The sequence below is a fragment of the Anastrepha obliqua genome, chromosome 1, assembly GCF_027943255.1.
Source record: "Anastrepha obliqua isolate idAnaObli1 chromosome 1, idAnaObli1_1.0, whole genome shotgun sequence".
NCBI lineage: Eukaryota > Metazoa > Arthropoda > Insecta > Diptera > Tephritidae > Anastrepha > Anastrepha obliqua.
The window spans coordinates 44,408,288-44,424,486 of record NC_072892.1 but is presented as its reverse complement, the minus strand read 5'-3'; the positions used below and the strand labels follow the sequence as shown (position 1 = coordinate 44,424,486).

General features: G+C 37.2%; 1 protein-coding gene across 1 annotated transcript; it reads right to left on the bottom strand.

Moving 5' to 3' along the window:
* Nucleotides 1-716: 716 nt before the first annotated feature.
* On the bottom strand, nt 717-1,603 carry LOC129250085 (piggyBac transposable element-derived protein 4-like). The gene is made up of 2 exons (XM_054889751.1): nt 1,095-1,603; nt 717-1,026 (listed from the first exon to the last, which is right to left on the bottom strand). The coding sequence occupies exons 1-2, from the start codon at nt 1,601-1,603 to the stop codon at nt 717-719; spliced, it is 819 nt and encodes a 272-aa protein (XP_054745726.1).
* Nucleotides 1,604-16,199: the final 14,596 nt, after the last annotated feature.

The following is a 16,199-nucleotide window of genomic DNA, read 5'->3' as shown; positions in this document are numbered from 1 at the left end:
GCAAGAAAACTCGTCGCATTGTTGGTTTGTTTGTTTGCCAATTTGGTTTCACATCTTTGAATATAATCAAAGCGTTTAAAGCTGAGATGTCGATCATATTTGCGAAAACCGCCAATGGCCATCGATTCGTCTTTCTTTTAGAACTGTAACAAGACAACATTTTGTCAACTGTATCCACGCCACCTATAACATAAAATGTTTAATGAAATCAAAACAAAAAGCATCGAAACGAGCCTTTTGTTTTATTATAGAATAAAAAGTATTGGAACAAACCTTTGGTTTTATTATAATGTTGAATGATTATTGGCAACTTTTTTCCATCAGATTCTACATCATTTGAAGCATGCATTGTGCTTTGCAGTACTACGCAATTGTCTTTTCTGCTGATGTATGATACGAGTGTTGTGTTTTCGATGAATGCAAATGTTGATTGGAACAACGGAACTTTTTTGCATTCTAAAAGTTTTGGTGGGATGCTTCTTTTGTTTTTTCGCATTGTACCGACCATTGTTAGCTGTTGTGACAACAATTTTTGACCAAGTTCATAAGAGGAAAAAAAGTTGTCCATTGTTATGTTATGCTCCTTCAATCCACGAACCAAATCCAAAACTACACGTTGACCTTGATTTTTTTCAGCTAAACCACCAACTGGCTTACCCAAATACGGTTGGATTTTCCAAACGTAACAAGTTTTAGAGCAAACTAATAGCCAAAATTTAATTCCGTTCAGGCTTAGAAGGCATATATTGCCGAAACTTGCATCTACCACGAAAACCAAGCAATTGTTCGTCAATAGTAACACATTCAGATGGATTGAAATAATCAGCCAATAGTTCAGACCATTTGTCGAATATTTCACGAATTGGAGCAAATTTGTCCGTAGAGCTTTTTTGACGTCTGCTCATAACGTCATCAAATCGTATAATACGATTCATGTATTGAAATGTTTTCTTTGACATTATCGCTCTAAATATGGGACGTCCATATTCACCATCGAATAAATCCAACATTGTTTCATTCTTTGACCTAAATTATTACAATTATTACTAAAAATTAGATTCATTTTAAACATAGGCATATAAAAAACAACATACCTGTTAACTCCAGCCAAAATGAGTACACCGATATATGCATGTAACAAGTTTGAGTTGATTTCGATATAGTTGTCGTCATATTGCTCCTTTGCATATGCGTTTGACCACTTTAGAACAATATTCTCAATTGTCGGTGGGAAAAACAACATAAAAGCATCTTTGATGTCATCGATCCGTGCTCTTGCATATCTTGTTGTGCCTGGACGCAGATTGATGACATTTTCATTCCGTAATCTTCCAGCACGATCGTCAACTGGTTGGGGATTCCATACTATACCGTCTTTTGAGACAAATAATGGATCCACCGTTCTCTCTTCAGATGAGACTCCTATTGCATCGACATCTTCAATTTGTTCCATTGCATTAAATTCAGAATCAGCTTCACTTAGTTCTGATTCATGATTTTCTTCTGGCGAGTAATTTTCATCACTATCAGTAAAATCTTCAACATCCGAAACATTTAAAATAGCTTCAAGCTCTTCGTTAGTAAGATATTTCGGTCTAGCCATGTCATCAAAAGACATGGACGTTTTACGACAAAAAATGCTGTTCCTAGTGCAAACTACATAGAAATAACATATGTGTGGAAAACCACACACCAGGGTAATCAATGTCACTTTTTAAATATCTATTTATCAAAAAATATTTTTTAATCAATAAATGCGTTTTTTGTGCTAAATTTATGCGGCAGGAAATGTCAAGAAATTTCATGAACATCGCTCAAAAATTTTTTTTTTAAATGTATAAAAAAGATTCATTTTGTGTGGTTTTCCACACAAGGGTGAGATGAAGGTTAAACAATTTTGTTGATCTTCTTAGAAATATTTCATATTCTTTAAGGAAGTTGTCCAACTAGTCTGACGATGCTTTACATTTTACTGTGGATATATCAAACTCAATTGCTGTTTCAAGGGCAAATTTTTTAATATCAGCCCTGTGCACAACCAAAGCCATTGCTCTCCTTCCTGCAATCCATTCCCAGATGCAATCTTCCAACTCAGAAAATAACGGCTGCTGATCTAATCTAACTCTGCGTTTTTTCTCATTTCCTTGGTCCACCAGATGACACAGGCAGTCGTAGTCTGCACGCTATTTACGAACCATACAGAGATGCAGCATCTTCTCTTCACAAAGAAAATTACTTATGAGGAAATAATCAGACTTACAAGACTGCAATGAATGAACATTGTAATCGTATAACTGTACTGTGGCTCAATGCAGACTGCTGCCTTATGTTGTATTTTTAAGATAAATTCCAAGAATTAATTTGAAACGCCAAATGAAAAAAGCTCCTCATAAAAATATATGCCGTTCGGAGTCGGCTTGAAACTGTAGGTCTCTCCATTCGGGGAACGACATCAAGACGCACACCACAAATAGGAGGAGGAGCTCGGCCAAACACTCAAAAAGGGTGTACGCACCAATTATATATATATAATTTGGAACGAACTGTAGAGGTAAACAATTAATTTCTCGGAATATTTTGTTTCAAACATTTCTCTGAAATACGATTAGGAAAACTAAACATATTATTACTTATACTTAAGAAATCAACAGGATTTTTTAACGAATTCTTTTTGTCACATCATTTTAACTAGGGACTATTTTATAAAAAGTTCCGAAAATCAAGATAGGGCTTATTTTGTCTTTTTTCGGAAAAAGACGGTAGATTATTGCAACTAAAGGAGGTTACATTGAAACATTTTGTCGAAAGATGTGTATATATATATTTTTTTTTAATATTTTATTTAAGTCCAATACTCTTGTTTTATTTTCAAGTTCAATACTCCGGATTTAACTATACGACCTTTGTGTTCTCGAATTGACAATGTCTTACACTCACACTGGCCCGTTGCATAGCAAAACGTGTAACAAGTTTAATTTGGATTAATGGGATTTCTATCAATGAAATTCAATTTAAAAATTTTTAGTTTCAACTTACAAAAATAAGGAACGAAAATTGTTCCGAGATTTAAATAACACCTAAGTGTCATTATTTCGGAATTCCGGAATGGCATCCCTAGTAAGTAACTAATTTAAAATTTTGCTGTCAATAATTTCGTCAGTGAATTTCGACGAATTTGAAACTGCTTTTTAGTACAGGAAAAAATCAAGAGCTTGTTATTTGAATCATTGCGCGCTTTCTTTCAAGTTTTATTCAAGAACATATTCTACACTTAAATTTGAAAAATCACCTAAACCCCGATACGTCGGGATTGATATCCCTAATACGCATATCATTTGCTGTCAACAATTTCGTCGCTTAATTTCGCCGAATTCTATATCCGATCAAATTGGTTTTTAGTGCAAAAGTTTGTTATTTGAATCAGTGCGAGCTTTCTTTCAATAAAGTTGTATTCAAAAACATATTCTACACTTAAATTTGAAAACATCACCTAAATCCCGAAATATTGACATTGACATCCCTAGGTAGTTTAAATTTAAAACCTTGCTGCCAACAATTTCGTCGGTACTTAACCCCCTTGTCTATAACCAACTTTTTCGACATTGTTCTATAACCGGGGTACCCGGCTACCCACCTTATATAAAATGCGTATATGCGTATTTAATGGTACCCAAGGGTTTTTTATTGTTAATATATGTATAATTGAAAGATCTGTAGCTGTTTGAAGAAGTACAGTATTTTTCAGATATTTTTTCTTTGCATTTTCCCAGGTCTATTCTTATAACGTACCGGCTTTTCAGGTAGTCGCACGCTCCCTTACAAATAGTAGGCAGATGTGTGACTACCCGAGCCCTATGACGTCAAAAACTGACATCATAAGGTACCTGGGTTGTAATGTATCCGCGTCTTTGGGGTATATTTCATTTAGTATTCGTTGAGTAGTTCAGAAGTGTAGACAAATTCAGTGTGATTAAAACAAAACCTAATTGAGAAGAAAATGGAAGAAGTATCTGAGCGAGAATTCGCAAGGTAAACTTATATAAAATTAGTATTTCGGTATAAATTTACGACCTTGATGAAAGTAAAAAAAATTATCTGTTATGTATTTCATTATTAGGTTGGCTTCTGTAGAGAGGTCACCGTATTTGGCCGCGTTACTGGGAGATAAGTCAGGCCCTGAGAGTTCTACGTGCGATAGTGAGGATTAAGAGTGTTTTCCGTTATTATCAACAATAATGATTTGTATGTAATTCTAACTACCCTTTCTCCAATTTTACACTTTCAATATTGACAACAATACACTGGAATCAAGTGGGTACCCAGGTACCCTGGTTATTGAACAAGCGCGTTAATTAGTTTGACCCCCAGGAATCAAATGCTATTTCCATTAAAAAAAAAGTTGAAAGCGTAGATCGATGTAGACCAAATAACGAAGATCCGGGCGGAAAAAATTTTATCAGCAGTGTTTGAATTGTACTATCTCAAAAATGAAAAAGGGTACCCGGGTACCCGGTTATTTACATAAGGGTTAAAGCTCAGCTTAATCCCGAAATTTCGGGACTAACATCTCTAGTACGCATATAACTTAAAACCCTGCTGCCAGCAATTTCGTCACTTAATTTCGACGAATTCGACATCCGATCAAACAAAGTGGCTTATTCATGTCAGTGGGTTCGCCGCTACTCTTCCTCTGTATTACCCTCGAGCTGGTTGTAATCTGTTGCGCTTGGGTCAATACAGCAGCGTTTGTTTCTTTTTTTATTTGTTTGTCTGTACAAAGTACATGCAGCAGTGCTAATTTTGCTCCGAACATTTTATGTCATGTCATCTGTCATGTGTCAATTTGGTCAGCCAAGAAGGCTGAAATGTCAGGCGTGCAGTGAAAGAGGTAGCCGCAGCGGCAACAGCAAAGGCAACAACATAATCAATCGCGACAGAGATAATGTTAGCAACAACAACAGCAGTTATTCCAACCACAAACTCCGCAACGTCAACACTACCTGCAGCCATACGCCCATTTCCTCCCACCTGCCGCGCGCACGCATGCACGCACGCACGCTCACTCATGTGCGAGATCAGCTTGTATGCAATGCTGAAAATTAGCTTAACACCTAGTGAAGTTAATTGACATTTTACGAGCGTACTTACATAGTTGAGTGATTATACTCGAAATTCTCTCTTTACAAAGTGCACGGCACCAAAAACAAAAAAAAAAACAAAAACAACAACGTGAAAGTATACGTATAATATAAAAAGTGTGGCAAAACAACAAATGCTGAAAACGTTTAATAGTAAAAATTGTGTAGCTACGAGTACTAAAAAATGGCAAAAACAGCCGCATGTTGACGAAATGTATAACACAAGGACACTGGGTGAATATGTAATGTGGAGTGGTGCGCGGCATGGCGAAGGCATACAGAATGCAATGATGGTGGCACGCCTGGTGGCAGGCGACAGACAGCGCACGTCGGGCGACAAGCGTGAATGCATGGAAGTGGAATTAAATTGAAATAAATTGCAGTATAGTTTACTGAAGCTGGGCGCCGGCAAATCGAATTGGATCAGTTAGCATAGAGGCGACTACAGGAGATGGAGCTTGCGGGGAAGGTAATGCGCTGATATCTGATGTTGAGTGAAGGAAGAGAGCTTGATTCTACTGGCTGCTTCCACACGTACGCATATTTAATGCTCACCGAAGATTAAGTGAAGATTAAATGCCGTGCTTTAATAAACTTTGTTAACGACCAGCAACAGACATAATGCAGCTTCGAGCATTTCGTAGTACCAGCAACAGTGGCTGTGATTTCGATTTGGATTGGGTTGATTTTGGTGGGTCGAAGCCGATTTGCAGTAGATTCAAATTAAAGGCCGATTCACCGATACAACGATACACCGATACAGAGACAGTCTGGCCTGGTTTTTTGGCCTGATACGATTTTGTTTCGAGGTGATGGAACGTACGAGCAATAAATTAAATTAAATTACAATGTTTCAGCATATGTCAGCAGTAGACACATACGCACACAGGCATATTTCAAAATGCATACGTGATGTGTGAACGGTTGATGAATGCCCAAATGCCAACAATGTGAAGCTGGGAAATTTGTTGAGCTGCGAAAATCATTTTATGGCGCCGAGTTGCTGATATTTCCACAAAAATAAATGTGTGTATATGTTTAATGCATACATATGCAATTTCATATTAATGTTTATGTGCATATATCTATGCGCATAAATATGTATGCAGCTGTGCGTACACCCAGTAAACAAAACTAAGCAAAAAAGTCGAAGGTCGAAGTCTGTTGACTTTTTCGTATGCGAAAAGTAACTATTATAAAATAAACATAAATTTTTTACAGGGTGATTTTCAAGTGACAGTGATAGCTCCTTCACACTGGAAGCCTTGGCAGAAAGCCGGTGTCACGCCTCAGCGAACCGAAATTAATCACCTTACGCTTGAACAACATCAGGAAATATTACATAGTAATTTCCAAAGCCAATGTGGTCAAGCCCAAACAGTGCGTTTATCAAAAAGGAGTTAAGATCATATTTTCTAACGAAGCGCATTTTTATATCGGCGGCTATGTTAACAGACAAAACTGCCGCATCTGGGAATCGGAAAAGCTGCACGTGATCGTCGAGAAGCCGATACATCCTGGGTTTTGGGTAAACGGTTAGCGTTAAATAGCAATGAATGAAGAGTAAACTATTTTTTGTAGCCGGAAATTGAATACATGGGCTTCGACGATCTTTGGTGTTAGCAGGACGGTGCGCTTTGCCACACAGTGCATGCCATAATCGAGCTTTTGGTCGCCAAGATTAGCATTTGTGTTGGCAACGGTATGAGGGATTTCAATGGACCAGTGCTGCGATTTTATGCCCTTACACTTTGTTTTATGGGTTACCGTAAAAAGGCGATGTTATGTGAACAATCCATTATCGATTCAGGTGCTTAAGGCGAAACCCGAGCACCCCATTTCTAATTTTAGCCAGAAACCGTCACCAAGATCCTGAAATACTGGGTTAACAGTATGCGTCACTGTAAAACCCTCCAAGGTAGCCACATGAAAGAAGTCTTGTTTCATAAATATGGGAAATATTTTTTTCTTTCAAACCATGCAATAATATTCGAAAAAGAACCACTATATAGACCACCCTGTACTTGTGAAAACAGTTCAGTAAGACTTTAGAAACTGAAACAAAAAATGCTCTATCCATCGAAAAAACATTCCAGCTTTCGAAATAGGCTCTTTTACTCCAATACAGTTCATCAAACGTTTCTTCAATTCATCACAATGGCGTCCAATTGATATGACTTCTCAAGTGCTTCAATGTAGAAGTTTTCTAAATGAAGTTGGAATGAAGATGGAGATACCTCATCTGTGCTAGGGAACTCTATAATCTTTTCTCAGTTTGGTTGTGGCCTATTATTTTCTAGATAATCAAGCATTAAGCCTGAGTGTAGACATACCTATTTTCATTTGATTGAATTTGTTTTTAGACTTCATGCAAAGTTTATGTGGCTCCTCCTTAGAGTGCCTTTGAGCCTTTTGTATCAGTACCTTGTCTTTTTCAAAGTCTCGCCTACTCGTCACTTTGTCCAACATTTGGCTAATGAAGAACGTGAACTTTACTGAGGTTCAAAAGGAGAAATATGTATACGTTATTTTTATACGCCAGAACAGAGGAACCCCTCAACCGACAGCTCTCGGTTAGTAAAGGATTAGAATTTCAATAATTTTTCTGGCTGTAGGTCTGGGGAAAGTTCGAGGTTCTTCTTCACATTCGTTTCTCCCAGTTTTCTATTTCCTTCTGGAATGGATCCTTCTCCACAACATAACCATCCCAGTCTAAAACGGCAGAGGGCTCTACATTCCCCATCCTCTTCAAGAGACCGCGAATATTTCTTTTACATATTATATACATCTTTTGTAATGCCAAAATCTCATGTTTCTTCACACTGGTTCAGCATACTGATTCCAGATTCCCATGTATATTTTTCTGCCTTAAGACCCACCGAAGTCGGTGCATTAGTGCAAGGAGTGAAATCATCGAAACATATTAAAGCCGGTCTATGGTATTGGCAAATTAGACATAAGGTCATCAATGGTCATTTAGAGGATTGATTCACCAAGATTTTGCCCTAAACAAGAGCAAGGAGACTCAACTATAGTCTGCAAAAACCATCGGGCTATGAATAGCAATAAATTGGGTTTCATTTCACTTAACTCAGTCAGTAAACTTTGTTTAGGTAACTGCTCTTCGCCAGTAGGCGATAATAAATGTCTCTGATAAATATTTGCGTATAGGTAAGACGAAGTTCGAGAGATATTTGCATAGAGCTGGATGTCTTCTTGTCGTCCAAATAGCGGCATGGTTATAACAAATTTCTAATTGCATTAAAAGAAGATGAGTTCTCCAGCACTTATGTTTGTCGAGGTTAATTTCTTCACACACGAAATTTACTCAGAAGTTCAGTTACTTACCAAGTAAAGACGGCATTCGACACAGTAGACTCTCTTATCTGCTAATCATCAGAACGTAATCGCTCATGAATGTTTAGAAGGTCAACGAGAAATTTTTGTCAGTCTTACCTTTTGAGAAAACTCGACCATATGAGACTCCCGATCGCATTGCGGTAACCCGCTCTGGAATGACTATTTCCCTGACTAACTAGTATATGAAACTCATCTCCGTCAGGCTTGCAGTCGAAAAAATCGGTTCTGTAAACTTCATAGAAGTAAAGAAAAGAGTTACGAAAATATAGTGAGATAGGTAGGGGTAAGAAAGTTGTGCAACGTTTTTATTCTCTAGACATTATCTGGGGCGAGTTACTAAAAGTTCCTTTTTTTATTGTATAACAGTCGGGGCTCACTTTACCTAGCAAAACCAGTTCGAGCCAAACAGTAACCCTGCTACATCAGCGCTCGCTCAGATACAAACCCGCAATAATTTTGCTACTCAATCTTATTGGGGACCACTGATCACTCTCTTGGATAAAGCTAAGTCACTAAAAATTCTTGATGAAGAAAATTATAAAAACGCACAACCAAGGATATTTTATTCACCAAAAAACCTTCTTCTCAGGGAGGACTGCTATCTTCAAAATAAGTTTTTATGGAAAGGTATCAGGGTTTTCCGCTCTCCGTGCCAATAAAAACGGAGTTAAACTAACCATAAAAATTGCTATAAGTGACCTTATTATACTGCTTCCCTTCAAATAGAATATCGAGAATAGTCTCAACTTGATAAGTACATAAGAACATACAAGCAAACATACTTAATAGTAATACTTTCTTCCGAGGACGCAAGCATCGGAGAAGCCTGAGTATAACTAATGTTGCCACGAGCTTATTTCACCAGGTCTCTACAAAAAGTTATGCTATGTATGGAAGAAAAACAAACAAAGCACTTTAATGAGTTCATGACTGACCTAAGTAGGGGTCACCTTTACAGTAATTTATTTGCGCATAGAGAGTTTGGGTGGACCTTTAAATATCCGTGACTTGTACTTGTACTTAAGTGGGTTTTAAGTTAACCCAACGAATTCTTTGCAAGTGCTTTGGCATTTAAGATTATAAGGTCCTTCTAGTCATAGACTGTTCGGATGCGGGTGAGTTACCTTAGATATTGGTAGGGATTTTAATTGGATACTATCGGATGACGATCCAGTCACGGTGCTCGATATGTCTTCTGCGGCAACTGTTTGGGAATGATTAGCTGTAATAACTTCAGCATCTACTTCTCAACTGTCTTGTTTTTGCGAGAATTAGGTTCAAACATTTTGGCTATCGCTTTTTACACACAAGGAGAACCTATCAGTAGCGATTATTAGATATCTGCGGAACTTTGGTATAGGCAAATGCTCTTTTCTTCCATTTATTCCCAGACAAATGCCCTAAAATGCTTCTGTTTCTTCGTTATTGGCGCGATAAGCGATTTTGGCAGAGTTTAACAAAGCGCGCCAATCGTTTCTTTCTCATGCTAACCAGCGAGAATTGGAAATACCAAGTGAAGCCAAGTTCTTCTCCAACTGATCTTTCCAATGCAGAGGAGGCCTTCCTCTTCCTCTGCTACCGCCAGCTTGTACCCCATCGAATACTTTCAGAGCCGGAGCGCTTGTATCCATTCGGACGACATAACTCAGCGAACGAAGCCGCTGGATCTTTATTCGCTGCGCTATGTCTATGTCGTCGTAAAGCTCATACAGCTCATTGTTCCAGCGCCTACGATATTCGCCGTTGTCAACGAGCAAATATCCAAAAATCATCGACAGAATCTTTCTCTCAAACACGGACATAGGACGGGCATGATGAAAGCCTTATAAGTGTTAGTTTTGTTCGTCGAGGGAAGACGAAAGAACAACAATATTACGAAATTTTAGTTCAACTATTTTCAAAACAAATCTGTTGTTCACTGGGTACATATACACACATATATGCACACACTCATATACACATAACCGCCCATTTACAGGTGAATCACTGTTCGGTAGGGCGGCACCAGCTCTTAAGTAGTAAGCGTGTAAGTAAATAATTGCCAGCTTCCAATGCATTTACGGCATAAAATCTTATTTTCATTTATACGCAACTTATTTTCTGATACACAAGTAATCGTATGTAGCGGTTATTTAATGAAGGAACGATGGATAATATTCGTGAAAAAATACCAAAAATTTTACTGCGAAAATTCCGGCAAGCAAATTGCTACATAAAAATATTCAAAATATTCGCATGTGTGTGTGTATAAACAGAAGTATCTGAGTGGTAAAGAGGAGCCCGATTACCGGCTCTGTAATTAAATTATTTGGAAATTCATCTTAATGCAAACAGTACGTTGAGATATTAACACCATATTCTCGCAGCAAAAAAATTAATATGGTTTGCAAGTTTAATGCGCGCAATTTAATTCTTTAATAGTTATCGCCTTTCGTGGTCATAATAAAGAATTATTTTGTATAAAAGTGCATCAAAGAGGATTAGTGATTGCCACAACTGTATTAAAATGGACAAAGTTTCCATCGGTGTATTAGTGTTCAGTTAAGGGGATCAACTGTTTTTTTTATTTTTTAGATTCTTTTTTTTTTTTTTGAAAAGTAAATGAATATGCAACTCTGGAGTTTTTAATATATATTTATCTATATTTGTATCGCAAAAAATAAATACGTACTAGGTTGGGCCATAAGTTTTGCGGTTCGATAAGAAGAACACAGTTTTAAGGTTTGAAATGCACTTATTATTCAGTATGATCTCCCTGAACATCAATACATCTGTTCTAACGAGATTCCAATTTAAGAATTCCATCTCTGAAGTGAGAATCTGAAAGGGCTGCGAAATATGTTTCCACAGCTGTTTTGATCTCATCATTCGATGAAAAACGCTTTCCACGCATGCATTTTTTTAGGTCTGGAAACAGAAAGAAGCCGCTAGGGGTCAAATCGGGTGAATTCGGTGGATGCTCCAACAATTCGAATTTTAGTTCAAGGACTTTAGCCATTGTCAAAACGCTCTTGTGACACAGTGCGTTGTCCTGATGAAAATTATTTTTTTTTTGCTTTACAAACTGGCTCTTTTTCACGAGTTTTCTCCTTCAGCTGGTCAATGATATTCAGAATTTATTGTTTTACCAGTTTGCAAGTAATCCGAAAACAAAATTTCTTTCGAAGCCGAAGAATCAGGTTGACGCCACTCTTTAGAATCTTTTTTTGATTTAGGATCATGGTCATAGATCCAAGTCTCATTCATAGAGATGAATCGACGCACAAAATCCAAACGCTCTAAATATTGCTTGGAAAGTCGCATTGAATGCGGCCCCCATTGTGCACACTGCTTTCTGAAACACAATACTTCAGTCAAAATAGTTTTTACTAAACCCATTTCAGTCACTCGACGATTTTCCAATACGATATCCTCAATTTTTTCTACGATTTCTGGTGTTGCTGCAATGTTTGGGCGTCCTGATGTGGATCATCTTCAAGGCTTGTATGACCACTTTTGAATTCAGTAACCCATCTTTCTACTGTACAGATTGATGCCGAAGAGTCCTCATACACTTTTAACATTCGTTTTTAAATTTCCTTTGCTTTTAAATCTTGTAAAAATAAAATTTAAATCACTGCACGGTACTTGATTTTTTCCATTGCAGAAAACATTGTACGATTATACACTTCGATACTAAATGGATTGTAAACATACATGAATAAATTGACAGATTGAAATGAAACTTTATATACGATCATATGAAGTGTGTATCAACATAACAAAAAAAAAAAAACTACGAGCAATGCCCTCTCTTATCGAACTGCAAAACTTATTGTACAACCTGGTATTTACTTACCAAAAAATATTAATTCCATCTTCACATACCTCTAGGTCACTTGGGGTCTAGGATCCCGGGGTCTAAAAAATACGTTTGATTACTTTTTCAGTTTTCTTGCATCGAATTGTTGTCAACTTTCCTTAAGTTACATCTACCATAAACGTTCATTACTGCCCTACTGTTAACTGGCTTATGTAGACAACAATGGCTTAAATTTCTGCATCAAATAAATTATGTTGGCTTGGAAACTAAGAAAGAAACTCCCACAAAGTCTATATACATACAATAAATACTTCCACCATATTTTCTTTAGCATACAATCACTTCGGGGATGATAATCCAAAAGAGTCTAATGGAGCGCGGAATTTCTCAATTGCGTGGGGAATAATCAGCTCAGCAGACCAGAGGTGTGTGTCATGAATTGAGCAGAACGTTGCGAGTATTTTTATATGAATACCAATTTGAAAATAAAGTTCCATGTTTCTGCAAACAATAGCGAAAAAAGCTGATATGAAATTCAAGTTTTTAAAACAATTTTTTTTAGAGCCGTCAGTTACGGAGGAATTATTTATGCGCTTTGCAAATAGCTGAGGTGCGTAAGGCATTTGCAGGAAGCTTTTGAATTGTTGAACTGGCCAGGTGGTAAGTACTTGATTGCACTTAAAGTTTTCAACAATTTTTGGATGAATGAAAAAGTGAATGCTATAGATGTATTATTTTGCTCATTCAAAATTCTTTAACCCTCAACTAGTGATTGGGAAAGTTTTACACAAAAGGAGACGTAGAGTACGAATATACCACACTTTCTTTGGCATAAGTTTCATATTTAGTAAAATTGATACATTGTATTCTTTTTTTTTTTTAATTCTAAATAAAAATTAAATAAAACTTTTTCCTAACAAAAAAACACTTAAGCTACGCATTTTTTGTGAAAGATTCACATACAAAAAAATATCATATGAATCATTTCATAATCACCGCATGCAAAAAAAAAAACATTTTTCTTTTATAAAAATTGTATGAAATTAAAACAAACAGCAAAATAAACGTAATATGAAATATACCAGATAGAGACGAAATAGACGGAAAATTATATAAAATAAATGGATGGAATATGACAATCACTGGATAGAGACGAAATGAGCAGAATATGACAGAGACCAGAGAGAGAAGAAACAGATGGAAAATGGTAGTGACCTGATAGAGACGAAGTTGGCAGAAAAGTACAGAGATGAAATTGATGACAAATGGCAGAGACCAGACAGAGGAGAAATGGATGGATTAGATTCGATTTTTGGACAAGTCCAAGCACTCAGTCGGGAGACTATTGTACTACACCCGGATAGATTTCCGTAGAAAGAATAGAGATAGGAAAGATAAAGAGTGGGTGGTAAGACGGATATATTAAAGAGTGATTAAGTTTCAAGGGCCGGTGTTGATTTTGAATAAAATACAATGTTTTTAGGAAATTATTGTCATTTCTCTTTATTATGATAATATTGGTATGGCTTAATTACGTATAGAACAAAACATGGTCGAAATTTTCGATAACGCTGAGGCATAATTGAGGTTATATGCCGTTAATGCGCCGAATTATCCTTTAGCTCTTGAATTGGTGCTGGTTTATCGACGTACACCTTTTCTTTCAAATAACCCCAAGGAAAGAAATCCAACGGTGTCATTAACGTTTAGGTGTAGTTCACATTCAACATCGGCCCTTGAAATTTAACCACCCTTTAGTTTGAGGTCTCTCTTCCAAAAATCTCTTAGATTCGTTGATGAATTTCAAGAGATCCAGAAGAGGAAGAGTATGAACTTTATCCATACTCAGTATATCACAACCCAATATCCTAAGTCTGATTCTGGAAAACCTCCGGACAGCTATAGAGAAAATGCTTTGCAGTGTCGTCATTCTCAAGACAGGATAGGCATATCGGGCTGTCTACGACCCCTATGGCAGCCATATTCTGATCACAGACTTTGTGCCCTGTGATTACACCCACTAGTACTCTCAGGTCCTTTCTGCTGAGTTTTAAGAGAAAGGTTTGGGTCTTTCGCAAAGCACTTGGCTAATCTGCACGAGTTCAACCCAGGTCAACGTCCTCTATGGGTAGACCTCATGAAGTCGTCAATCCATAGTTGAATCGATGCGGAATTGACATGAAATGGATAGAGAATGACAAAGACGAAATCGACAGAGACCAGATAAAGATGTAACTGATGGAAAATGACAACGACCAGATAGAGACGAGGTGGATGGAAAATGACAAAGATGAAATCGGCAAAGAAATCAGCGATAAAAACGAAATAGGCAGGATATGGAAGACCAGTGACGTAATGGATGAAAAATGGACTCAATATCACAGATACCAGATGGGGATGAAATCAATAGAATATGACAGAGACCAGATAGAGGAGAAATGGATGGAGAATCACAGAGACCAGATAAAGCCGAAATTAATGGAAAACTACAGAAATGGAAAGGACGTATGTTGACAAAGATTCGATAGAGGAGATGTGGATGGAGAATGCCAAAGACGAAATTGACAGAAAACAACAAAGACATGAAATAGACGGAATATGACCGAGACCAGGTAGAAATTACTAATGTTTTGGACGTTTTTGGATTAATTTTTTATAACACGGAACGACAAATATATAAATAAGCATGAAAATAAAATTGCGAGGTTTTTTGTAAAGTTTCCGTACAGCAAAACTTTCAATTCGATTAACGTCTTTTGTTTCTGCTCAGTTTCACCAATCAAACTGTCAAAAAAGAGAAAAATCCACGCAGTTGTATGATTATTATTTATTATTATTACTATTGTACGATTCTTACATTCTGTAAAAGAAATATCGAGAATTGTTCATTTAAAAAGATATAAGACATATGTGTCTCCATTTTTTTGCTGGAATGTTGGTACAACTGTCCGCTATAGTGTCGCAGAGTTTGAGCGTGATCTGTCAATTAGCTTGTTTTGGACATTTAATTATTTCAGTCAACCGCAGGTGGCTGCGATTTTCACTATGCATACAAATATCGAACAAAGAATTGGTCTTAAATTTTGTGTTTTAAACGGGATTTCTTGACCGAATCATTGAAAATGTTGCGGAAAGCCAGTGCTTTATCAAAAACACGGGTCTACAAGTGGTATAAGGCTTTTGCAGAGGGCTGAGAAGTCGTGGAAGATTTGCCCCGATCTGATCGCCCATCAACGTCTTCAACGGATGAAAACGTCGACAAAGTCAAGGAAATGGTGCTGGAAAACCATCATTTAAGTTTGAGGGAGGTAGCTCGTGACCTTAGCGCGTCTCATGAATCAATTCGCAACATTTGACATCACAAATTGAGCATCAGATGCGTGGCTGCTCGACTTGTTCAAGAGAGTTGAATTTCTTTCAAAAATTCATCGGAATAAGTTGGCTGAAGACATGCTTGAGTAAATGATTTCGGACCCAACTTTTATCCAACGCATCATAACTGGTAATGAGACGTGAGTATATGAGTTTGACATACAAACCAGTCAACAGGCGACTGGATGGCGCTATCCACATTAGCCGAAACCCAAAATACCGCGTCAAAGACGGTCAAAAGTGATGCTACTCATTTCTTTGATAATCATGGTGTTGTGCACTCGGAATCTCGGAATTCATTCCAAATGGTTTTACGGTAAATAAAGAATATTATTTGGAAGTTATTCGACGTTCGGGAGAAAATCTGCGTAGGAAATGGCTCAACGGCCCAATTTGTGGAAAGAAAACTCATGGATCTAGCACCATGATAACGCACCGTCTCACGAGGTTCATTTTGTTATCACTTTTTTTACCGAAAACTCGACAAATATCATCGTACAACCACCACATTCACCGGATTTAGCCCC

Coding starts and splice junctions, on each gene's coding strand:
- LOC129250085 (XM_054889751.1), bottom strand. CDS start 1,603: ATGGCTAGACCGAAATATCTTACTAACGAAGAGCTTGAAGCTATTTTA. Junction 1,027..1,094: donor ATTTTGGCTGGAGTTAACAG/GTATGTTGTTTT, acceptor GTAATAATTTAG/GTCAAAGAATGAAACAATGT.